Raw genomic sequence first — 27,919 nt, forward strand, 5'->3', positions numbered from 1 at the left:
GTTCTGACTAATTCATTACCAATTTTTTTCACAAATCTCCTAACTGCTATTATTTCATTTGTAGAAGTCAATTTAGCAAATAGTTCTCTATTTGTAATATTTGTGGGCACAAATCTGATAATACCAGTTTTCTCAATTTGAGCTGCTGGAATATATGCTCTCATTTCGTGTTTATCAAGAAAGCTGTTATTATTTATCAAATTGTTAGCTGTATTATGTTGTCTGAAGATCACAACAATTTTATTTGCGCCAATACGCCTTATTGCCACCACACCTTTAATATCGGAAAATATCTGATTCAAATATATTGGGCTTTTATTTCCCAGCTTGTCTTGTATATTTTTGCTCTGAATGAAAACCTTAAATTCTGTGTTAATAGAATTTTCAGGATATAACCTTTTATAATTGGGCTTGCGATATGCCATATAAGAGTCTTTCTCACCACCTCCGCCGCCAGCATCAGAAACATCTTGGAGATCTTCTAACCGCCGTCGTGGTCTCTTTTTTGAGGTGGGCGGGTCAAACCCGCCCCCCTCGTTTCCTTCCATTTTAATTATTTATTCACTATATTTATATTTAATTTGCCAATTTATACTGTTATTTACAAAGAAATAATATTTATTTTAATTAAAATACAATTTTGAAAAAAAATTGAACCGCGCTTTTTCAAATTCCCGCCAAGAATCCATTTATGAGTGTCTCGTTTATTCAACGATAAATATAAAATACAGAATTGGAATTGACTACAGAGTAAAGACTGTCTATTGTCAATATTAACAACTGAAAACTGTCAATGTCCTCAAATTTGAAAAGTCAGAATTAATATGTATAGTGCTTTTCATGAAAGAAGTCCCGCGGATATTTTTGGAACTAAATTTGACAGGTCGGCAATGTTGTCATTCGTCGATGTTATCAAGTTCGTTTGTTGTGGTAGATTTTTTGAATTTTTAACTAGCTTAGTGCATTTTAAATATTGATTACAATGCCAAAAGTTGTAAAAAGTTCGGCTCGACAAATGATATTAAAGGTGAAAGAGTTCTGTGAAGCGGAACATAAGAATCAAGGTGTTTTGATACAACTAAACAATGTTCGGAAGAGAATTGCCGCCATAACAGGTACTTTTTAGAGTTGCCATTTAATATTTTTTTTTTGCTGTATTGATGGGACTTTTATGATATAAATTCGTTTTTGCGACAAAATTCAACAAATACATAACGTGATGAAACTAGGTAACTGAAATTAAAACATATATTACATAAGCATTATAAACTTAAAGTTATTATTATTTTTAATTGTTCATAATTTAATTGCAGGTGTGTCAGAAATAACTGTAACAAGAATTACAAACGAAGGTATAACAGCGGTGTGTACTTCGAAAAAAATTGTAATCCAACAATTATGCAATAAAACTCTGAATAAAAAATTGTATTGCTTTTCTTTACCCTATTTTCTCAACTTTTCCCTGTAAGTAGGTAGAACACCGCTAATATAAGTAAATAAATATATACTTTTTACATAACAGAAATATTGTTTCATCGAAGTATGCAGAAAATAATATTACTTGATAAATTACATCTGCTAAATGTAAATAAAATAGGTAAATTTTTTACTCATAAATGGCAACATTACGTCATGCGATTGCAGCGCCGCGTCTGGGGGACTTCTTTCGTGAAAAGGACTATACGTTTGCTGTGTCTAATATATATATACTCTTTGGTGTCAGTTATATTACGGTTATTTTCAAATGATATATAAGTCGAAACTCGAAATAGCAAATAAAGACTTTCAAAAAAACTAGTCTAATAACTAATTACTATTTACTAAGTAATACTTTGTTAACGGGGTGTATATTTTACCATTGAAGAATTAAGTTCTGTAAGTATATATTTTTGCATCATATATCTTATATTTTTACATTATGTTTAGTTCCATGCACCGAAGTTACTTTTTTCTTTTCAGTAATTTTATGATCCAGATATAATGGCTGAACTACTAGGAGAGACGAGTTTGCCTATAGGGTAAGCGCCATTTCAACAGTATAATATTGAGGATTATTAAAAAATCATCATTTTTGTTTGTGATAAACATTGAATCATTTAAAATCCAAATAAATTTCTACTTGCCATTTCAATATTACCAAATTTAATTTTATAAGTTAAAGATTGAATACATTTATTTTTTCATTTTGGTACCTAAGCTTTTGTTTTGGAAAGGATATGCAAAAAAGAAAGAAAATTATGTAGTTGTGTATGTACATGTGTCTAACTAAGCTACTTTGTTTATACTTATTAATTTATATAATATTTTATTAACTCACTGAAATTAGGTTAATCAGCTGACAACGGACAACTGAAACATGGATTTAGAATGTTTTTTTTTTAATTGAATTTTTGTTAAGATCCTGAATCTCATACATCTCTAAAATTAAACATTAAAATTTTAGTGTTATTTTCCTCTGTGGAAGTTATCGCATGGTATTTTCCACCTTTATAGAGCAAGTGTTTCTAGACACTTAAAAAGAGAAATCCATTGTTGCACAGCCTGGTTAGAGAGTCGAACTAATATATATAACTGACCAATAAACACTGAGCAATGTCAGTTTCAGCTTACTTAAAATTATTGTAGGTGTGTAAGCTAGGCTGTTACTACACTAAAATAGTATTAATAAATATATAATTCAATCAATTCAAACAAATCATCATCTTGACCTTCCTCACCAATATTAATTATCTTTAAAAGATGAAAACCACTGCCTTTGAAGATTCTTCTTGTTTGTAATATGTATATGATAATTATGGAAATAATTTTTATAAATTATAGCGTCATAAATCCATCTGCTCTCTAGGTACTTATTTTAACATTTCAACTGCTCACTGTGTAGACATTATAAAAAAAAGAGATAAACTATAGGAAGTATGTATGGTTCTTTTGTAAATATGTATCAGCAACATGAATTGGTAAAAGTTATCTATTTTGTACAGTAAAGCTGAGAACAATTTACATGTTACATACTGACGCGTCGTTTCTATTTCTGTCGCGCATATTGCAATCAGTATCCCGCCCCGCAGCATCCGTCTGCTCCCTAGTCCCTTACTTTTGGATGTACCCATCTCGTTCTTACGTGAATAAACCATTATTTCTTCCTTTTCTAAATCTCGATGTGATTTTATCCGACATGACGAATCTTCCTTTGCCCTAATTACAGTATCAACATTGAATAAAAACAATTCATTACAGAAGTAAGAAAAAATTGTTACAAGTGATTAGCGTAAAACAATATATTGTGATAGTGTTGTTGTTAATATTAAAGGCCAAGTGTAGGTTCGGAATAAAACGTTTTCTTGTTTACCTATAGTGATTTATAATTATTTATAAACGATATTGTGTTGGTGCTGCGTTAGTTAATACGTATTATGTAATTTCCAAGTGACAATATTTATTTATTCAGAGTGTAACAATGGCGACATTACCGCGAGTTAATAATACTAAGAATGGAAATTCATCAAAAAACGTTGCGTCTCCATTTAGGTATGTAAATAATAAATTGTGTTTATAACTAATGATCACCTAACTATAGATAGCAGTTAGCACTGGTTTAAACTAAACTAAATTATTCTTAATTATTGCATTATCAGTTTGAACTTTGACTCTTAAGTCTTAAGTCTGTTTTGTCTATGACGCATAAACCTGCATCATGCGTGCGCACAAATATTTTTTCCAATTTTCGCGCGTATGTCTTTTCTTAATTCTTATCAATTATTTCTATCTGAGCGTTGGATATATTTATTACAAACATGGTGTATAATTATATTAATTTAAAAATAAATTCATATTTTACTATGCTTTCAGGATACAATAAATTATTTAAGATACCTTTTTGATATAACATCCAGTTAAAATAGTTGAAGGTTGAAGTTAAGGCCCAGGTATGCTGGGTGTACCTAGTGGTGTTAAATGACTAATAATATTATAATAAATATTCATTACTTGAGAACTGACAGTAAATGTAAAATTAGAAGCATTTCATATATATTTCTTTTTTGACGTTCATAAGTGTACATTGAATTTCTTGTAAAAGCTTTTCTATTATACCGAGGCCTTTGTAAAATCGAAAACTGACTTGACCTTCAAGTTTTTGGCAGTAAGGATTATATTATATTGTAACATGGTACAACATATTGAGATATACATAGTATGTTTTCACTCCAGAAGAAAAAATACAATTTAAGGTTTTTTTTATAGTGCCAGTAGTTTATGGAAGAATGTGAGGTTGGCAATAAATTGTTAAATCATACTTGAATAAACTCATGTAAAAAATATTTAGTTTATTAGAAATTAAATAATACCCGAGGAGGACAATGTTTATGTTTTTTTTATTATGTCTTGAAAATTTTAGGCAATGACATAAAATCTTATAGAAATCTTTTTTTGTATAAGATGTTTTTCTAGTCTGTGTTGCAGAGTGTAGAACTTAAACTCAATTATTCTTCTTTTTTTCAGTTCTAGTCCAAGGAAATTACCTGAAATGGCACCATATACAGAAATTCATGGTATGTGAGATTTAATACTATTTTTATTATATATTTTCATATTTTCCCTATGCAAATATATGCTCTTAAAATGTTATATCTGTACAATAAAATTAATATGTAAGCCAAATAATATATATTATTGTTAATTTAGACGTGACGTCGGCAAGTGGTGTAAGCTTGAAACAGTATGAGGAACAACTTAACGCACTCCGAAAAGAAAATTTCCAACTCAAATTACGAGTTTACTTTCTTGAGGAGAATTTAGGACATGGATGCCCACCCGCCGTTCAAGTGAGTAAAACGTATATTTTATCGGACTACCAATTAATCCGAAACCTTCTCTATAACTTTGGGAATATTCGGTAAATTTCGTTAAATTTAATTTTTTAATTTGCCTGCATCAAAAGAAAAATCCCTCAAAATTTATGTTTTACTTTGCAGGGTCTTTTGGAGCATAATGTGAGGCTTCAAGTGGAAGTGGAAGAATTGAAGAGGCAATTAAGTGATAAACAAGCGTTATTGGCGGCTGCGGCAGAAGCTATCGATGTTTTGGAGAATCAGGTAAAAATTTGCTAATTTGTTTAAAAACCAAGGAGTGGCTTGGTAGTTACGTAAGCATAAGCGAGAATTGTTAATTTTCTTAATCTAAATGTGTCATCTGCTAATTAACTGAATTGATATTAAAATCCATCTCGGTCCAAAATCCTTGAATTCAGGGAGAAACAGTAGTGTTTTAGTAGGCACAGAAGGCTGGTCACGTATCAGCGAAACGACGTAGAAATGTGACGATAACTACAAACAATCCAATGTTAAGCTAGAGGGGCATAAGGTTTACCCATTATAAAAAAGACCTCCTTAAACTCTATAGAAGAATTCAAGTCGAAAAATTCTGCTCTAGGCTATCAACTACTTTTCGTGTGACTTGTTTATATATGTAAACTAGTGGACCCGACAGACGTTGTCCTGCATGATATTTCAAGCAATTAGTAAAGCAAAGTATGAAAGTACCGACTGCAGCGCCATCTGGCGGGCTGATTTGTGAATCTAAACCATTCCTAGATCCCCTTGAACACACACAAAAATTTCATCAAAATCGGTCCAGTCGTTTGAGAGAAGTTCAGTTACATACACACTCACAGAAGAATTATATATATAAAGATATAACCCATAAATATTAAAAAAAGCCGGCAACGCACTAGCGACCCTTCTGGCAGTGTGAATGGCATGAGCGTCGTGTCCGTTTGTTTATAAAAAATCCTTTTTATGAAATGATCTACGATCCGGCCACGACACATATACAATTAAAAGATCTTTTTAGGGATCATTATCAACGGAAACGGCTGAGGCATCAATGCACAGCAATCCAGAATGCAAACAAAATGAAATAACACAGGTAATTAGACATAATTTAGAGGTCAACAGGCTGCCTTATCGCTTTCAAGCGATCTTTAACCATAATATAAATTCAATTGTATTAACATTTTGATTGGTATTCATAAAGTATAGGTATGTTATCTAAAGCTGGCGGCTTCAACACATTTACACTTTGTGCTTGTGTAGTGTCTGTGAATAAGCGCGAGACGTGTTGTCAAACTGAAATACATCACGAAAAGACTGTCCGTCTCTCTCGCGCTCGGTCAAGCTTTATGAGTATAAAAGTGACAGTTATTGTTTTTCTTTTGCTACTGTTTATGTTGATCTTTACTGTTTGATATTATTATTATTTTATACATGTTGATCTTTTTTCAAACATTACCAGGGCAATCTCGTGAAATGGTGCACAATGTTTTTAATTATTTTAAGCATCTTAATAAAAACAGTTTAATGAAAATTTTTTATATTTAATTTGACATCAGATGCGACTGGGGTTTCTAAAGTATTGAAAGAATAGTTAGTGAAGTAGTGTTGAGCTACATGGAGCTTATGACGAAAAATGAAAAATTATTTACACGAACTACTCTTTCACGTTCTTGGTCTGGCTTAGAACTTTTGGATACACCCTGGTATGCACCTAATATTTATATGTATTTGACACATTTTTATTTATTTACAACCCACCCAACCTTACTAAAACCAGAGTGGAATAAAATGTATAGCATGGCAAAAAAATCATATTTTGAAACATACTGTATGTGAAATTGCATTAGTGTGAGTACTGTGAACCCGCCAGCTTTCGATAACCGACCTACAGAAAGAAACATTGATTTTATAATGATAATTTTTTTACAATTTCAATATACAATGTGTCCCATAAATTAGAATCCAAGCTTTCGCCTTCCGCTTAAACAGTCGATATCGTTAACCTCTTCAATACTCTCGTATATGTCTACGTAATTCAATGTTTTTCAGTGTGCTGGAAATGAAGTGGAAAAGCAAAATGAAACGGGCCTAGAATCGGAATCTGCAGGGTATGTCAGATTTATTATTATATTACATACTATATTTTACGCCTTGCTAATGAAAGTGATGGCATTCGATCACCTGCGAAACTTATTACTGAATTTCGGCTATAGATAGTAATACAAAGTAGAACCAAAACTTAGTACTGTAGTTTTTTAAGGAATTTTATAAGTTTTTTTTTTAATGTAATAGGAGGCAAACGGGCAGGAAGCTCACCTGATGTTAAGTGATACCGCCGCCCATGGACACTCAAAATGCCAGAAGGTTCGCAAGTGCGTTGCCGGCCTTTCAAGAATTGGTACGCTCTTTTCTTGAAGGACCCTAAGTCGTAGTATTTTTGCCCAGCGTTAGATATGCAGAAGTAGGTTTTTCTACTAAAAGTTTATGTGCGACCACTACACAAAGTCTGGCCAAGTATCTTGCTATGACAGATACATAGTCCTAGTAAAACATATTAATTTGTAGCTAGATACACTAGACTAGACACTAGAAATGTGATATCTATTGTATTATTGATAGTTTGTCACTCAAGCGAAACAAAGTATGGAAATATTTTCTAATATTTTAGCCCCAATTATGTCATAGAGCCAACATATAAATCAATATTAGATTTTTCAATTTCAAATGTTGTATTTTCAGGGAATATCTGGCTGTAACAGTCAACAATGACGATTTGGTATGTATATATTTTCTTTTCTCTAATTTCCTTATTAGCAAAATATTTTTTTAATTTCGCCTAAACTAATAGTGTGATCTAAGGTAATCTATCAAATCATATTGCTAAATCATAATCATACTTTCAACTTCTATATAAATAAAAATGAATTGCAAAATATTTCGCTAAGCGCAAAACTCGAAGACGGCTGAACCAATTCCATTTTTTTTTTATTAATTCTTTAAACTCTGAGGAATTATAGAGGATTTATATAAGAAAAAGAAATTAAACGGCTTTAGCTAAATGTTAGAGTATGTAAAATATCATATGACGGCGAAACGAAGTTCGCGGCGGTAGCTAGTTATGAATAAAACTTTAAGTAACTTTAGTAAGTTTTATGTATTGTGTTTCTTTCATTTGCAACGAAGTGTAAATAAATAAAAATAAAACTTTAACGAAAATAAACATACATTATTGTCGGAACTCCAGTAATTAAATATTTACGCAGATTAACCGTTAATGGATGTTGTTGTGTAGTATTCGCATAAAACAAAGTATTATTTATTTACTTTGTCCCATAGAAACACGTTATAATATGGTAATAGTACCTACACTATTGTTGTAAGCATTTTAATAGTCAAAACACATACATACATTTTTGTTCATAAAAACAATAAGTCTTATTTCACTGTTTATCAAAGCACTGAGTCTCTCTTTATATCACATAATTTGAAAGTGACGGACTAATTTAGTAAGAACGTATATTTATTTAAAAAAAGATTTAACTTGAGAAAAAATTACAGGATCAAATGACAAAGCTAAAAAGAGAAAATAGAAAGGCCCTTCAAATGATAAAGGAATGCTTAAAGAAAATTCAGCAACAAAATAAGGAAATCAAGCGATTGAAACTGGTAAGACATTAATTATGTATTCATTACTAATTACATATATCATTACAGTCATTAGAATATTAATCTAAATGACTTTGTGTACGATGCTGGCATTTTGTTATCACTTTCTTTTAGTTAATAAGCGCGACATTCGATACTGTTGACCATAAGTTATAGCTTACATTAAACATCTGTTTTACATTTAATTTAATGATTTGTATTTTGTTGAACGTGAATTGATAAAAATCGTGATTCAAATTTTTAAGTTACTAGGTTTTTAAAATTGAGATATTCGTAAACGTAACTTGAGTTACAACCTTGTTCTGTATGTTGTTAAAATTTAAACCACGGTTCCTGCTAGTTTCAGAACATTTAGTATCAATGATTTATATAAAATACTACCCACAGACGTTGTCCTGTAGATACATCTTAAATAATAAAAACTAATTGTAAATCTAAACCATTCTTAAATCCACTTTCAACACACTAAAAATATGATAATTGGCAGTTTATGGCTAGTCTGATGCTCTCTTGATTCGGTACGTATTTAGTACTTGGCTTTATTAACAAAAGACAATAACTACTCAAATGTAACGATTCTCACCAACTTACGACTATATTTTTTTATATTCCAGAACTGTCTTCATAACAGTCATAATAAAATTCAGTATTATAATGTCATCCAATTCATTTCAGGATAAGGAACTGACCTACGCACATGTAAGCGATTCACAATTGGAAAAGTATGAAGGAATTATCAAATGCAAAGATGAACATATTAATGAGCTGGAAAATAAATTGAGACAATTCCAGAACAATAGCGATAATGTACAAACTGACTCTGGGTTCGTTGCTTATTCAATACAAGTAAATGACATTAATATTGCACATGTATCTAATTTTTTGCTATTTCAGGAACTTACAAAAAGTTTTAACAAAGAGATTACAAGAGATGGCGCTTTTCCTCGATAAACTGTTATCTCACAAGTATGTTTTTCAATATTGATATAGCAATTACAAAAATTTATATTTAGTTAGAATAATAGATTTATTTGTTACATATTAAATATATCAATTCCATTTAGTATCCTATAAGTACTGTAAATAGTATTTTTGTAATATTTCAGATGTGTCCTTGGAGAGGAGAAGAAAAAGCTGGCTGAGAGCATTTTAGAGCAAAGTCTGGCCCTTCCAGTTGGATTGAAGCTTGATGAGTCCATGGCTTTAGGAGATATGACAATGGACGAAAGTAACATTGATATGTCACAATCTATGCGACTCGAAGACTTAACTTTAATGTTCGGTCATCATATGACATGTAATGATGAAAACAGAAACTCTAGAAACCCTACACGATCATATCCACGGGCAGATGCGATTTCTGAATCCGAATGTTGGTCAGAACCAGACAGAAATGTTTCTTTAGCTAGAGTTGGCTTATCACAGTCCAGGGTAACAGAAAGAGAAAGAGATTCAGAGAGCGTTAAGCATAGATCACGAAGGTCACGTATATCTTTTGGATCGCGCTCCGAAGATGGCAAGGCAAATGTTACCTTACTTGAACGAGTCGATGACTTGACACAATATAGCCAAGAATTAGAAGAAGATAACAAAGAACTCGCTAAAAAACTAGATGCTGCGATGGAACAAATTGTTGACCTCGAACACGAAAGGGATGATTATAGGCTAGCACTAGAGACAGAGCGGTCTAAGATAATAGAATCCAATTCTAGTATGGAATCTCTGAAGAAGACTATTTTAGTATTGGAGTCCCGTATAAATGAGAACGAACAGCAAATTGCGTACAACGATGAAATAATTGAGAAATTACGCGCAGAGAAATCCGATTTAGAGGTCACGTTTTTGGAGAATGAGCGTTCTTTACGTCGAGCAGCGGATGAAGCAACCGTTCAAGCGTCACAGGCTGCTTTGGAGCGAGCGAGAGCGCAACACGAAAGATTGAGGGTGGAAAGAGAATTAGAAGAGACTAGAGAAAAGTTGTCCTCTGTAATGGAAGCTCAGTCTCAGTTGGAAATGGAGCTCACTCGTAGGGCAGTGGAAGCTGATAATAAGGTTGTGGCATACTATGAAGGTCAGAATTCTGAGGAGGATCGACCAACTTCACCAGACCAGGGAATCGATAGTGACAGACTGTCAAGTTTGGAACACGATGCCGTTAATTTGTCACCACGTGAGTAGTAGATGATTCTTGAACGCATTTTTCCCGCTTATCACTACTAACAACGACTCAGTCTAAGTAGATTCAACTAAAAAAAACATCTAAGTAGTACTACTATCAAATTATGTAGCAAATCATGAGGAATGTTAGAAAAAACTTTTGTATTTATAATATTAAAAATACATACATTAGGAAGTAGGTCCCAATCGAATGTTCTATGTTGTCCCCAATATAAAATTTGTATTTTACTCTTCCAATATTATTAACGAAAATAACTTTCAGGTTCTCTACTAAAAGAAAATGTAACATTGAAACAGAAGCTTGCAAGAACCAAGGCGACGTTAGCGGAGACGTTGACGCAACTAAACGCAGCAAATATGATGAAACGAAACGCCCAAAGGGCGATTTGCCGCCAAATTCATAAGACACAAGGCGTTCTTCGTAGGGCACGCGACCAATTTGAACAACATAATAATTAAGTTTTTTTTTATTACGATAAGATTTTTAATTTACATTTGATATTATAACTGAGTGAGTCGTAAAGCGTCATCAACAATTATTAGAATAATCTATTTCTAAATATGCAAAAGTCGAATTTATGAAGTTTGTGACAACAATGCCTAAACCATGTTATTCAAACAAAAAACCAAATTCGATTTATAAAAAATACGTTTTGACATGTATTGAATATTCTTTTAATGACATGCGACAATAAGTATGTTGATTATATAATTTTGACTTTTAAACAATTGATCATGTTACATTTACCGAGGCGATATCTTAATACAGGAGCAATTTATTGAAATAATCTAATATTTTAATGCTTTTCCTTTCTTATTAAGTTTCCTTAGTTGACGTATTTTTAACCGCCTCGTGTCTTTTTTTGTATGCGTGATATTAGGTTTTTATAATTTAATACATTTTTTTAAATAACCTTGGTTTTATTATTGCCATACTTTTATATCTCGTTCAAATAGCCGCTATACCTATAACACAATATGATTTTTAGCAAAATATTTAACGTTTCGAAAACTGCCGGATAATCTTAAAACAATGTCAGTGACAAGCAAAACGGATCAGTGTTTCCAGATGGTCTAGGCGAGGTACCCCTAGACTAATTTGATTTCCCCCCAGAAATCCCCTAGGGTGCCTTCAAATACAAAATAACTCTTGTGTAGTGTTATTACTGAATTTTCACGTAAGTTCAGAATTTGTATTTAATGAAAAACACATCGTTCTCAAGCGAACATACAATAACTAAGGTTAACCACACGGATCCTATTCTTATGATGTGTTCGTACTTCAATTTACTTCGAAAACCAAGAACGTGATATAGAATAGCAAAACAACTGTATTTAGCGTGTTTTTGAAATTTTCTCTAAAGAAGAACCCCCAAATATTCTTTTCCCCTATCTGCCCCTAACTCGGTTGAAAACTCCCTAAATCTAGAGGGAAATCCTCTGATCTGGCAACACTGGAACCGATGTAGCAAGAAATAGATATTATTATTATTTATTTATTTTTATGGTTCTGGCACGGTTTGTGCATTAGCCAGCGTCAAGTATAAGATTGTTATAATTCGTGCTTGCCTTAGAAATTCGACCTTGTCCTCCATGTAAGGTTAAGCACTCGCCCGGTACCGCACAACCCTCCCAAAGGCCGAGAACAAATTTAAATTAAATTAAAACTTGCCCTCGAACCGGGAATCGAACCCGGTCCCCTCACCTAGCTGCCACTTAATAAGACCGCTAGGCTATGAGGCCCTTAATATTATTATGTATAGTCCTTTTCATGAAAGAAGTCCCCCAGACGCGGCGCTGCAATCGCATGACGTAATGTTGCCATTTATGAGTAAAAAATTTACCTATTTTATTTACATTTAGCAGATGTAATTTATCAAATATTATTTTCTGCATACTTCGATGAAACAATATTTCTGTTATGTAAAAAGTATATTTTGACGTGATAACGTCTTTAAAATCGTTTTAGTCGGGTGACATGTTCAGAAACTTGTGTCACACCAAAACCTCACGAGCGCGATCGCAGGTATAACGAGAGAGAGATGGACCGATCTCCCATCTCATCTCGAGCGCTGCCAGTCATTCCGTGAATGTATGAAGAAAAATGTATATCATAGTCGAATAAGTAAACTTGTCATTTTACACCCGAAATTTATCATCAAAAGTGTGAATAAAACGATAGATGTAATTTAAAATTTGAAAAAATTGTTATCTTCATTAATTCCTTACTTCCCAAAAACTTATATCACCAATAAGACGTTATCACGTAAACATCTCGATCGTAAACCTACTTTACAAACAACCAATATTTTTTTATTTACTTATATTAGCGGTGTTCTACCTACTTACAGGGGAAAGATGAGAAAATAGGGTAAAGAAAAGCAATACAATTTTTATTCAGAGTTTTATTGCATAATTGTTGGGTTACAAATTTTTTCGAAGTACACGCCGCTGTTATACCTTCGTTTGTAATTCTTGTTACAGTTTTCTCTGACACACCTGCAATTAAATTATAAACAATTAAAAATAATAGTAACTTTAAGTTTATAATGCTTATATAATATGTAATATATGTTTTAATTTCAGTTACCTAGTTTCATCACGTATGTATTTATTCAATTTGTCGCAAAAACGAATTTATATCATAAAAGTCCCATCAATACAGCAAAAAATTATTAAATGGCAACTCTAAAAAGTACCTGTTATGGCGGCAACTCTCTTCCGAACATTGTTTAGTGGTATTAAAACACCTTGATTCTTATGTTCCGCTTTACAGAACTCTTTCACCTTTAATATCATTTCTAGAGCCGAACTTTTTACAACTTTTAGCATTGTAATCAATCTTTAAAATGCACTAAGCTAGTTTAAAATTCACAAAAATCTACCACAACAAACGAACTTGATAACATCGACGAATGACAACATTGCCAACCTGTCAAATTTAGTTCCAAAAATCACCGCGGGACTTCTTTCATGAAAAGCACTATACTAGAAAATTATCTCAGCTTTTTAATCTATGGAACTTCCTTATCCAGTTTATTGTCTATGTCAGTCGGTCGGAAATTGGCGCCAATACACACAATTTCAGTTTTGGGTAACACGTACTCAATTTTTGAAACGGAATTAAGAGGAAAGTATAACTATATAGTACGAGAAAAATGGCTAAAAGTTACAACATAGCATATCCCAATTATGAGAGTTTGGGCTATGTTGTTGCAACTGCTAATTTATATGATAAACATGACCGTTCCGCGCCTTCCGATTTTCATTGGAAAGTATTGAAGTGTAGGCAAGTAATATTTAAATTGTATTTATACAAATAAATTTATTATTTCTTAATACATAAATTATATGAATCTACAGAATGATTATATTCTCCCACTCGTCTGTACTGGCAAGTCCAGATAAATGTGACGTTAAGCAAGTTCATATAATATTCCCGCGTCGTGGTGAAGATTACGACCGTCTTAATTCATTGTTCTTGAGATTTTCTCTTATCCAGGTTAGTGCTTTATGTAATGATTTATTAAAAAAAATTGCACGTATGTTTTAAATAGATTATGAATAAGTACGTCGACATACTCATATAAAATTATAGTTATACCTATATATAATAATCAATTGGAAGGAAACAATGTTGTACCATCTTCTATTTATTACCTTGATGCATAAATGCACATTAAAATAAAACACGACTGTTTTGAGGGATAAACTTGTAAATATTACATTTTATAGGACGGAGATATACGCCAGGTGGATAGCGATATATACAAAATGTGTTTCTATTACACAATGGGCGCGAAAATGGCACCTACCTGGAATACATTAGGATACAATTATTTCATAAATAATAGGAATTTCTTAACAACAGCAGGTATTCAAGAAGGCATTCAATGCTTCTATTCTGTTAAAGGTAAGTTACAGCAAAACATATATTGTGTGTATAATGTGCATGTTTTTTTTTTAAATATACTATGTATTTAATAGCGGATTAATATGCAATTTAATGTGCCCGGCGTCATTAGTGCTTTCGGTTTTGTTTGGGATTGTTAAGCATGATTCACAGTTTTGGTGATCAATAGAAGCAAAATATATTTCGATAAGACGCCCTCCCCCTGCGTCTTATCGAAATATATTTTGCTTATAAATTCAAATTCAAATTCAAAAATCATTTATTCACGTAGGTAACACAATGTACACTTGTGATTCGTCATTAAAGAAATAAATATTAATGCTTCAAATTTTACATTTACTGCCAGTTCTCAAATCAAGGGCGTAGAACGGAAGAGAAGAACTGGCAATAAACTCTCCGCCACTCTTTTTAATCGCCATTTTTTGTATAGTCAAATCAAGATTGATTTTATCTTGTCTAGACCCACATTTGGACAACTTATTGCAATATTCCCACTTTGTTACGGAACTTCATAGGATACTGTAAAAAAAAAACAATGCATTGGGTTTTACAAGATTTTATAAATACATAATCTCGAGTTTATCTTAATCTCAAGCGCAATTCACATACATATGAAGCTCACTGAAACGTGAATTAAATTAATTATCTCCTGTTTTATTTCATGCGTTGGAATTTGTTAAATTGAGACTGCTTTTAATGGGAAAATAATGTTAAGTTAAAATTCCTATTTGATTAACTCGAGGGAGTTAATTTATAAATCTGTTTTATACACTTCTGGACACATCTATTGGCCCACCTTGTATTTTAAGTTTCTTTTGGTCCTGCCAAAAAATTTATATTTTATCTTATCGACCTCTAAAAAATCGTATGCAGTAACGCCCAGACCCGTCATCCCCTTCCCTACTTCTCTATGAAATACGAAAAAATTTTTTAAAGTCACTCAGGTATATATAAGTTATCTTAAAATAGTAATAAATAGGCATGTAATTATAATTTAAAGAAGATTCATAGAGAAGTAGGGAAGGGGATGACGGGTCTGGGCGTTACTGCATGCGATTTTTTGCATTTTCTGAGAAGATTTACTATGGTAATATATATATATATATATATATATTTTTACCATAGGAAAGTAGAGATTTCAACTAACTGAAAGCACACCAACTTTTTGAAAAAAGCTGATATTTTGACGGGTGAATTTTCGATTGAAAATTAGGGTGTTTTTTTCGATATTAATTCAAAATAAGGTGAAAAAATAAATATTTTTAATCAAATAAATTACAGTATATTTGGGACATAATCAGGTAAGTTTTCACCAAATTTCGTTTAAAAAAAAAATTTTTTGTAAAAGATAGAAATAAAAAACCAAAAAGTTGGTTTTTTGAATTTTTCACATAAATTTTGAGGTTATGTGAAAAATGTGTGAATACAAAAGTTTTAGATCTTTTTATTACCTACAACTTTGCCATTTAACTTTCTTCGATAGGACTTTTACCGGAAATCGAGATAAACCGTTTTTTACCCTTAAAACAAAAGGTGGGCCAATAGATGTGTCCAGAAGTGTATATAATGTAGCGTTGTTTTTTGTGTCACATAACATCTATTTTTTTTAAATATTTACTAATAGCAAAATTAACTTTGTCATTCTAATAATATAACGAAGTTATTAATAAACTCGGGTTGTAGCAAAAGTTATGAACTTAAACGCGTACGTTTCTTATACATTAGTGTTAGCTTTTATTATTACATTAAGATATTTTTATCAATGAAACTCATGTTAATTTGCAAAATATTATTTTATATTTATTCCAAAGGAGGTTTCATTTACGCTCAAATTAATATTGTATTAAAATAATTAGTATTAACTTTATACAGTAATTGTAAGTGCTTATTGCAGTAACTGAACAACCTTAAACACTAACGAAATAATGTTATCAATATTCAATTTGAATAATATCATGGTAATGGTATGGCAAATGGTAGGAGTTACAAAACTGACTAAATAAACGCATTTTATTTTAATAATAATTGTAAGTTAGCAATACTGACTATTTAACTTAAACAATAAATATATAATAACAATATTTGGTAAAAAAAATGTTTATGGAAAACCCTATCAATATAAAGAAACAAATAGTAGCAAATTTAATGACAACCACTATATAAAAAGAATATAATTTTATTTTTGCTCTCATAACATAAAAACAACAATTAATTTTAAATCATTAAGTACATAAGGCTTAGTACATAAAATTTGACTACCTGCATATAAAATGTAGTTGCATAAACTTATTTTTATCATACTATTATAGAAGTTCTGTTTGATTACGAACTTACTTAATATTATAGATAGACGATATGACAGTTGATATACATTTAATTTCTAATAAAATAGTTAAATTTAAATAGGGAATTAAAAACTACTGCATATTTTAGCAATTACAGGCACTTTACAGCAGATCATACAATTTTTATGAAAATATGAGTGCAGTGGCGTAACTGAACCATCTGGGGCCCGTGGCATGTTCTTTTGATGGGGCCCTATCAGTAAAAATCGTCATGTTGTTCTTAGTTTTTTTCTAATAAACTTCGAGATTTTCAGCGTACTCAATTACACGTTGTATATGTCCCACTAATCGCCATAGGCCTCCTTTCTTAGGCGAGAGGGAATGGTTTGTAATCCCCACGCTAGCCTAATGCGTATTGGAGACTTCACATTCATCCATAGAACATAATATCTCTTGGGCAGGGGCCCTTTTGGGTCGGGGGCCCGTGGCATTTTGCCAGCCCTGCCACCCCTATTGTTACGCCACTGTATGAGTGTTAATAACAAAATTATATCACTAAGAATGTTGTTACAATCATTTTTTCTAATGTCAGTTTTTATTGAACACAAAGTATAAAGGTGGGTACAGACTGGTGAAACGTAACATGCAATGTGTCATGCAATGAAAGAATTCACCGTACACATTGCTGCAATGTATCATGAAAGGTAACACACTTTGTAACAATTTCTCATAGTTTGGACGTCTTGTGCGCGCGAAATGTGCATTTCACGCGCACGCTACGAGCATTACAAGCCGCGCGCGGAGCGATCCGTGATTTGTCAGTTTTTCGAACGAACACAAAGGGGCGCGCAGTGTGCGCGGTGCGCCAACGTTGACGGTCGTTTTGAAATCAACACGTGCACGCAACGAACATGGAGGACGACACTGCGTGGAGTGAGGAAAAGGCATTTTGCTTGATAGATGCGTACAGAGTTCATGAAATTTTGTGGAACCCGCAAAATGAAAACTATTTTAAGAAAAATCTTAAGCAAGATGCGTGGTCGGAAATCGCAAAGTTGATGTCAATGACTATAGAAAAATGCAACAAATTAGTAAATTTTCAAAGTCTGTTGGCGTCATCTTTGTAAAGTTTTTGTATTGTCCACTTATGTGCTGAAAATTCATATCAGTAAGCAGTTCTCTACCTTCTCTCCGTTTATACAATTCTGTCCGCCACCAACGTCGGGGTCTTCGGCGTGTTTTCATGAGTTGATGTATTATTAATAATGAGGTACTGATAATCGTCATAGCAAGAACGTGGTCTTCGGACTCCATGCTACGTGTGATCTACCGGTTTAAAAACTTGTATCGAAGGGCCGTGTTCGCGGCAGAATGGCGGATCAAGACGAACGCGGGAGGTTCGTAGTGAATGCGCGTTAAGAGCGCGCTATGCGTCCACGCTTGCAGCGAACATGCAATGAAAGGCAGAATAATACATTTCATGTTACGTTTCACCAGTCTGTACCCACCTTAATTAATATAAAAACAAATCTTCATAGAACTGAACTTCGTGTAAATCTTTACAGTAATTATTACAATTGTAAACATATGTAAGAATAATTAAAACTAAATATTCATTCCTTTTTAGTTAATCCCAATTTCATTGGAAATACTCATATATATCCAAAAACAAATATATGTACTTAGATTAAAAGAGTTATTTTTATAATTCATGACAATTTTACCAAAATTCAAATATGAGGTTTTCTCAGGTCATCGTCTAAATAGAAGTTACAAGGTCATTTTGATTGATCTGAAATATTTAATCATACCCAATGCTAAGTTGATGCCGAAATCACAAAACACGTTCGCTTTATATCATATTATGCCATATGGGGTAATGAAAAGAACTCCCAAGAAAAACACAACGCTACAGTCGGTCATCAGAGCTCTTTAGTTTTGATAATTTAGTTATATGCCGGATATACCTATAATCGATAAAAGTACTATTAAAATACAATAAATCAACCGCAAACCAAAATTAGATGGAATATCATAACCCGTTTCATTTTCATGAAATACTTTTTGCTAATATCGGTAGAGATTGTAATAATATTCGGTATTTGAAACAAAACATTAATTACATATATTAAAAAAATACAATTTTCAATGCGATTTGGTTCCATGTTTCATCCGGAACGGGAATGTGAGTTGAATTATGCCACATATGCATATTTAGTAATAAAATTATCAGTGAAATCAATGAAAATTTTCACAAATAAAAAAAAACCGTGTATTCAAATACTTGCTTGTACAATAATAATAAGGTAATTAAGTGTCCAATCTAATATCTTGTATGGTAGTTGCGATGAGATGACTGGTGCGCCACTAATCAACTTTTGTAACTGCATGGAGTTGATACATCGAATCAAGCGTCGCAAGGCACGATTTGAGCCTGTGAATTGAATATACAAAAATGGTACTTTGTTCGATATTTTAATCTATCATATTTCCGCATAGTCAGCGTTTATCATCAAGTTAACGTGCTAAGGACATGGCCGCAACCGAAACATGAGTTAAGAACAAAATACAACCAATTAGTTATTAGTGCATTACTGTCCACTCACAGCATTACTACTTAGTTGTTAAGCTTTATATAGTTCTATGAAGCTATCTTATACAGTTTGACTCCTGGCCTTGGATCAGCCTTGCTATTCTGTAACTCACTTTTCGAACTCGCACAGCGGTTTTCGCAGCGGCGGTCGCACTCAAATCCGTCGTGAAGCAGTCATTTTACGATTTGGCATTCTGATAAACAATAAACTACAAGCTCCCTCCCTATCTTATAATAGGACCTCTATTAGATCTAATTCCTTGACAACTCTTATAAGTAAATTTCTACTATTCATACATCCCTCACTATGTATACTTGTATGCATATCATATATTATATTTGGCCTTTGAGCCAAAACACGCTTTGTTGGATCGTTGTACTGTTATTTGCACTAACGTGATCTTGAGACATGCAAATATTGGAGCATAGAACATGTTTTCAGACGGTGAGTTCTCCTGCGTAGGAACATAACAAATCTAATTTAGCTGTTACAGCTATATAAGATCCGTCAACACTTACCCAAATTTCCAAAGACAAGTTTTTCAGCAAGTTTAAACTCTATCCGTTCACAGAGGTTTTTAGTTTTCTCTACTGCAGCACAATACATCCATAACGAAGTTAGCGATCTTAGTTCTCGCCACAGGAAGAAAATGCGTAGGAGTGTCTGTGAACCAGGTTTTATAAAAATTAAATTATATATATATTACGATTTTATTTAAAGTGTTTCTTGAATTTTATTACTAAATCAAAATATATTGATCTTTGTAATACATTGAGTAATCAAACATGTAAAAATAAATAATAATTAAAAAAAACTAAAAAACACGCTTTTAAAGCATATCAAACTAAAAAGTGAAAAATTATTCCTAATTTAGGCTGAAAATGGTAATGAACAGAAAATACTTTATTTATACTAAGGAATTATTTTTCACTTTATAGTTTGATGTGCTTTAAAAGCGTGTTTTTTAGTTTTTTTTTAACTATTATTTATTTTTTAGTTACATTTTTTTTATTTTTTTTTTCGGATTATTGCATTGTCATCGATCTTTGACAGGTGCGCAAAATTTGAATAAAATCTGTCCGTTTAAAGTGGGTCAAAATCGAGTCCGAAGGAGTCGGTTACATACATACATACATACAGGTGAAGCTAATATAAAGCGTGTAATATTAAATTCGTAAATAGGTAGATGCCTGTAACAGGTATTTATTATTTTTAACTATTTCGTTTCCTCTGGAGCAGACTTTCTCTCTGCTCCAAACCAGTAGTACCAGAGCTGGTGCTTTACTCGCAACATATAAGCATCCCAATACAGCGGGGAATTTAACAGTAGGAAAGTATTTTTTTATTTGATTTCGGTTTTTTTTATGTAACACACAGCTTCCGCTAAGGAAGCTGTGTGTTACATAACATTTTCTTCATAATTTAAATTATTGTAATATTAAATAAACGCAATTATTTTTTTAAAGACCAACTTACCACATTTCCTCTGACTAAAATGGATGTACTAGCATAGATAACACTCTTCAAAAGCGTTACAAACACCAGGAACGTCGTCTGAAATTAAGAAACTTAAATAGAATATTTAAAATACTTTATTCAGTATTTAAACTATTGTTTTATTTAATAAGTAGCCACGTCATTCACGTTACAAATATACCCTTGTATCTATGTTAAGTAGCCGTCAATAAAGACTTATACTGTTTTTATAGAAATTAATGGGCATAGCAAAGTTCAAGAGTTGAAATGGATGTCAATGTCAACGTTTATTTTTTTTACTTTATAAAACGACATTCTTTTAGAATCTACAGTATATTTATTTCTAAGGTTCATTGATTTTATGTGTCAAAAGCACTGCCGTGCGATTCTGTTAATCCGTGAGTTCACCTCGCACTAACAAAGCTCTCTTCGTCACTCACGTCATTTTTGGAATCTCATGGTATTCTGATAAGCAATTTCACATTACGTCTTGACAAGCGGAGGGAGCTTGTAGTTTATTGTTTATCAGAATGCCATATCGTAAAATGACTGCTTCACGACTGACTTGAGCGCGACCGCCGCTGCGAAAACCGCTGTGAGAGTTCGAAAAATGAGTTACAGAATCGCAAGGCTGTTATGCAAAATTTTAAAAAGCTCTGCAATTATAATTATTTACAGCTGATGGCGTAGCTTTTTCGTGTACTGGCAAAAATCAAATCGCTTAAAAATCTATCCATTATATAATAATTATACATAACATTATTCTGCAAAATTACATTTTTGTGTAGATTACATAAAATTATTAAAAATTTCCTAGAAATTTAAAACACACTTCCTAATCGACTGAAACGATTTTAAATAGTAGTTACCTGGTTACTAAAAGCCTGGGAGAAGCTACCAGCAGCGAGCAACAACCTTTTGTAAATAATCGTGATTTGCGGATTGTTATCCTTTAGTGTCGAGTCAAGTCGGATATTAAATATTTCAGTTATTATGGAACTGAGACTCAACTCAGTATCTGTCACGCAAAATGCCATTGTTCCCATAATTACCACACTGTTTGGTAAATTAATAATTTTCAAACCAATAAAGTCTAATAATACAGAAATTATAGAAAAGGCTATCAAGAACATGGTAGTCTTGCTAACCGCTTTATTTTTATCTCGAAAATTATTATTATCATCTAACTTTTCAAGAATACGAAAGAAATCCTTATTCTTTGTCACTGAGACACTTAAATAAATTAATACGAATGCGGACAGTCCTTTAACTGAGTAGAAATACCAGACTCTGTTAGTTTTGTATACTTCATCGTAAACTATAAAACTCAACATAAGTACGAGAGATAGCGTGAAAAGTATAAAAGATATGAATTTATATTTAATGTTATTAAACATAAACGATCGGTTGATGCAACAAATATTCTGAAAAATCACAAAGCATCTTAAGTACGATATTGTTTCATTACTCATTGTTAATCGCTAGAAATGTTTAAACTGTTTATTGTTATCGAAGATTTTATTATAGTTAAGAACTCACAGCAAACGCGTGCACTTTCGACATGTTTATAGGAATATTAAAAAAAATCAATAGTAAAGTCTCTAGAGGTTGACAATCACGTAATGGTCCAAGATCCCAGGGCCGCCAGACGTCACGTATTTTCTGACGGATGAAATGTGGACGATTGGGTAGTGTTAGTATGTACTATGATCGTATGCCTACCTGCTAGCTTGGTCAAACGGCCAATTTCCAGGTATCAGGTAATCAAGGTACACAAAAACATTACTTACTTCACGTAAATTCTCATGGCTGATTTTTATATATGTTTTCGAGTGTATAGTTAAAAATAAATTGTCAATACTCCCAGACACTTTCCGTCGGCCATATTGCTTAACAGACGCTTTAAGGGTCTCAAAATAATTAGTCAACTTCACGTAAATTCTGATGCTCCATTTTTATATATGTTCATCCCACAACTATTTTAAAAGCTTTGACAAGAAGACAGACCGATCCAAGGGGCCAATCATCCCCTAAACTAAATTTTAATATCTCTATGAGTGGGAGAGCATTATCTACGCGCATGAGACTGAGTGAGACCGACTGCGCTGTTAAAGCCATGAAAATTACTTGAAAAATTATTATTATTCAAAAAGGGCAAGCAAAAGCCGTTTAATATTTTGAAGAAAAATGAAGAGTTGGTTGTTGGTGATGTAGATGAAGAAGAACGTGTATTCAACATAATACAAAAATTTATCTGTGATGTTTACAACGTTCCTGGAATAATTGATGTAGATGCTGCCAGACTACAGTTGTTTATCATTTACATACATGGTATCTGATATAAATGAAGAATTCAATCGAAAGAATTTAAGAAACTTCGATGCCAGTAACTTACCACCTTGTAAAAGTGAGCTTTGGCAACAGTTTCGACGGGCTAGCTTTGGAACAATGCAAGTATGAAGATGATAAATATTTTCAACCCCGAAAACAATGGCTGGACACTACAAGATGGTAAATATGATTTTCATTGGTTCGATGAAGATCAATTACCGGGTTTTGTCAGTGAGTCGCTGGAAGAACAATCAGGTAAATTATTTTCGTTTCTCATATTATTTGTATCTTTTTAGTTTTTTCAGACCTTCATTGTTTAACTTGTTTTTTACAGAGGAAGAAAATAAGGATAATGCTGATGATGACGATCACGATTTAGATATTCAATTTCAAGATTGATATTTGATGATGATGATAATGAAGATTAAAAGCCACTGTTAAGAAATATTGAAGAATTAATATTTTTCCACTTTGTTTCCAAATTTCCAATAAATAATTAATTAAAAAAATTGCTGCTATTTAAATATAAGTGGTATTTTAAAAAAGTATTTTTTAGTTCTAATTAATAAATTGAAAAAAAAAAATGTCGGCTAACTTTAGTATTATTTATTATGTGTCAATTTTTTTCTTATTTTTGTTGCTATAATTTACTTGTCAACAAAAGTTCTAAAAATTATAAAATATCTGTTCAAGTAATTTTCATGGCTTTAACAGCGCAGTCGGTCTCACTCAGTCTCATGCGCGTAGATAATGCTCTCCCACTCATAGAGATATTAAAATTTAGTTTAGGGGATGATTGGCCCCTTGGATCGGTCTGTCTTCTTGTCAAAGCTTTTAAAATAGTTGTGGGATGAACATATATAAAAATGGAGCGTCAGAATTTACGTGAAGTTGACTAATTATTTTGAGACCCTTAAAGCGTCTGTTAAGCAATATGGCCGACGGAAAGTGTCTGGGAGTATTGACAATTTATTTTTAACTATACACTCGAAAACATATATAAAAATCAGCCATGAGAATTTACGTGAAGTAAGTAATGTTTTTGTGTACCTTGATTACCTGATACCTGGAAATTGGCCGTTTGACCAAGCTAGCAGGTAGGCATACGATCATAGCACATACTAACACTACCCAATCGTCCACATTTCATCCGTCAGAAAATACGTGACGTCTGGCGGCCCTGGGATCTTGCTCTATAACTGAGAAATTAATTTAACGTTTCATACAATAAATCAATACTTTTTAATTATTCACGATAAAAATTTGAATCACAATTGAGGCCTTTTAAAACAATAAAATTTTTGTTGAGCTTTTGTACTTAATAACTTTAGAGTAGAACCTATCTAGCAGTATTAGTGTATGGATTTTGGTAATGGTCGAAGAAAAGGAAAATGGACAATGGACATAAATAAACTTATGGAATGGTTTATTCGCCAATTACGACCAAAGAAAAAAATATATATTTATAGGAGTCTCTGCTCTCTCGAATCGAAATCTTTTACTAATCAATCAATCAATTACTATATTGAGTGGAATAATTTAACTAGTAAAACAGTTAAAATTTTACGTTTTATCCGTTTTAGAGATCCAAAAATATTGTTTATTTTCTTTAGTATCAAAATATATTCTGATGTTGATGTAGATGTAAATATACTAAATATCATCGACAAGCTCCTAAACATAAAGCATTAAAATCCCTTTACAATGAATAGTTATAAATTTTAATTTTATTATAGATTCATCATAATAGAAATTTATTAAATTTTCTTTGAAACATTGTAGATAATATAATAACACTCGAGTTAAAGCCGGTGAAAATAAATCTCATGAGATGTAACGATAAGTATTATCCCGGGGAATGTATAAGAGTCCTTCCTAGGTAAGTTATGGCACCCATTTTTTGTTATTTTTTTAGTAGATCTAGCGTGTTACTACACTATCATAGCTATTTATATTAAACATCTCGAAGTTGTCACTCTAATGACATTTTAACATTCCCAAATTTAGTAGTTTTATGTCACACTCGTAAAATAAGAGGTAATTAAGAATAAAGTACCACGTACCAAGAATAAAAGTGGAGGACATTTTTTATGCGTTATTTCGAACACTGGACCTTCGAATAACAGAAAACCTACCTATATCTCATTATAAACATATAATAATAAAACAATATAATAAAGCAGAGTTTGTTGTGTCGGACGCGCTCATCTCAGCAAGTAGTTACTGATTCAAATTAAAAAATCTTATAGTGTTGGTTAGTGCATTTATCGATGATTATTATATAAATAAATCTATTCCGTCTGAAGACCAGACGTTGCGTTAAAGTTGTTCTCATAATAAATTAATTCACTATTTCTGTAGCACGACATTAATTCTTAATCAAAAATATAACTAATTAATCACACACTACGGACTGCGGACAGGAACCAATCTTTTTAACTTTATTTTAGTTTTCTATTTATGCATTTTTATTATTATTATTACATAATATAGAGTTCAGGTTAAGAAAATATATATATATATTTTAAACACTTTGCACATATATAGCTAGATAATGATTTATTCTAAATAACACAACCCAAAAATTGTCCTTAACATCATGTATGTCATCATATGTCCACAAGTCTTAAGTAAACTACGGAAACATCTAAATCAATTTAAAATACCTTTTATTCATATATATCCTTAATGTTAATTTATGAACGTCATTAAAACAAATAATGCTTCTAAATTAACATTTACTGCCAGATCTAGAATCAAGGGCGTAGAAAGAACGATATGGCAATAAACTCTTCGTCACTCTATTAAATCGCCAAGATCTTTTTTACAAAATGTTTGTAAACAGCAAGTCTTTAGTCAGCTTACTTTGTTGTTTAACCAAAAAAACTAATAATCTAAATCTAGTCTGAATAAAGCAACGATTGAAGAATACTATGAAGCAGTCCCTAAGACGAGCGATTTTAAATGTTACAAAGATTTGCGTCGACACTGGAAGAATATTGTATGTACATTCAGATTTATTTTATTTTATTTTCTATTGTTGTTCATCTTCTTTAAATTTATTAAATATTTTTATCCTTAAAGATTATGTTTAATTAAATTAAAATAAATTACTCTACATAATACTGTGTAAAAAAACAGTGGCGGTACCCTTGGTCTTGGCTTGAGTTCTGTATGTGTTTCACGATATGTTTTTCTAATTATCAAGTAGGTGATCCTTCTGTGCCTGACATACCCGTCGGGTTTAGGGCATGCTCGTTTCCTCACGCCGTTTTCCTTCACCAGTGTCAAATGCTAACATAGACAGAAAGTCCATTGGTGCACCGCCGAGGTTCCAACCTACGACCTCAAGAATGAGGTCGCATCCTTAAAATTCGTTCGTTTTAGCACTAAATCAAATTTAGTAAAGAAACTATGTAATAAATTTATCCCTCGCATACTAATATGTTATGTTTTATACAAAGTTTTCCCTACAAAAATATATCTTTACTACTTTTTTACCTTAACTATTCGATTGTACGTGGTAAGCCTACAGAAACCGAGAATAAATAAATAGATGGTTGGTAGGGTATATCAATGAAGTGCAGCTATTAAGTCACTTCACTATTTTTTATTAATAGCATGGATACCGTTTGCCTGAAGAAGAGCGTCCCTGTTACTCTGTGAGGTTCTGGCGTGGCGATCCATTAACTTATCCAGATATCTGCCTCACTAGGGCATTTCCTATCATCACACCTATGTCTAAATCTGCTGAAGTAAGCATACCTACCAAACCTTTACACCTTGTTAATAAAATTCTAGTGATAGTTATCACCATGTATCTACTTGAATCACTTTACTAATAAATGTACGTGACAAATCATTCTTCAAATTTTCATACTATTAAGTCTCTAATTTAGACCATTAATTTGTTTGTACATATTTCTTTTCAACATCGTAAAACATTTGAAATGTTCTATATTGTCTATGTTGTATTATTTATGCTTTAATATTTAAAAACTTTTCTACATAGCTTTTACTGAAAGTGCTTCGTGTTTCGCTTTTTTTCAACAGTACGAACTTTTGAGCCTCTAAAAGTACTGAACAGACATCTAAGGTTGGAAGGATGAAATGGGTACCATATAAATCGGGACGCGAAATTAAATAAGGTCGTTCAATAGATCATCACGCGTCCTTTTTAATATATATTTTCTTATATAAAATAGGTAGGACACAAAGCCCCGACACTAGTTCCAGAGCTGCAAATTTGACCTTTCCAACATGTTCTATTTCGGGTCTAAAATTATTTTTAACTTTTCACAATCAGAGTAAATATTTTATTTTTCAGAAGGCCGTGCTAGAAAACTTTATCAATTGCTTGATGAGTAAAATGTCCTATATGCTCGGATATCCCCTTAATATTAATAGAGAAATTTGTGTACGTACATTAATTTATTTTTTATTATTAATAAACGGCCAGTATTCTCAAAATTGAAATCTTATTTTACGATTTATTTTGTAACATACGAGCAAAATAAATTATTTGCAGGAACATAATGAAAGTCACGTGGAAACACAAGCAGTGAGTCTTTGCACTCCAACACAACACGGAAAATAACTATAATATGTGTGTCCAAATAAAACTATTTATTTAAAATTGATATT

At 32.1% G+C, this 27,919-nt stretch overlaps 2 protein-coding genes across 4 annotated transcripts; both read left to right on the forward strand.

Annotated features, from left to right (window-relative positions):
- Positions 1-1,735: 1,735 nt before the first annotated feature.
- Positions 1,736-11,589, forward strand: LOC125056505 (centrosomin). Of its 2 annotated transcripts, XM_047659632.1 has the most exons (13): positions 1,736-1,875; positions 1,960-2,018; positions 4,501-4,550; positions 4,684-4,823; positions 4,974-5,093; positions 5,851-5,925; positions 6,882-6,940; positions 7,572-7,608; positions 8,391-8,498; positions 9,174-9,322; positions 9,393-9,464; positions 9,605-10,668; positions 10,939-11,589. In XM_047659632.1, the coding sequence occupies exons 2-13, from the start codon at positions 1,981-1,983 to the stop codon at positions 11,133-11,135; spliced, it is 2,109 nt and encodes a 702-aa protein (XP_047515588.1). In that variant the 5' UTR covers positions 1,736-1,875; positions 1,960-1,980; the 3' UTR covers positions 11,136-11,589. The 2 variants fall into 2 exon arrangements, with proteins under 2 accessions (XP_047515588.1, XP_047515587.1); XM_047659631.1 differs by lacking the exons at positions 1,736-1,875; positions 1,960-2,018 and adding an exon at positions 3,033-3,528.
- A 2,079-nt stretch (positions 11,590-13,668) lies between these two features.
- Positions 13,669-27,911, forward strand: LOC125056506 (uncharacterized protein C18orf63-like). 2 transcript variants are annotated; one of them, XM_047659635.1, is made up of 8 exons: positions 13,669-13,965; positions 14,040-14,178; positions 14,412-14,589; positions 25,058-25,154; positions 26,180-26,276; positions 26,896-27,030; positions 27,603-27,692; positions 27,804-27,911. In XM_047659635.1, the coding sequence occupies exons 1-8, from the start codon at positions 13,835-13,837 to the stop codon at positions 27,870-27,872; spliced, it is 936 nt and encodes a 311-aa protein (XP_047515591.1). In that variant the 5' UTR covers positions 13,669-13,834; the 3' UTR covers positions 27,873-27,911. The 2 variants fall into 2 exon arrangements, with proteins under 2 accessions (XP_047515591.1, XP_047515592.1); XM_047659636.1 differs by lacking the exon at positions 26,896-27,030.
- The last annotated feature ends 8 nt before the right edge of the window (positions 27,912-27,919 follow it).

This window comes from Pieris napi, chromosome 15, assembly GCF_905475465.1.
Source record: "Pieris napi chromosome 15, ilPieNapi1.2, whole genome shotgun sequence".
NCBI classification, from domain to species: Eukaryota; Metazoa; Arthropoda; class Insecta; order Lepidoptera; family Pieridae; genus Pieris; species Pieris napi.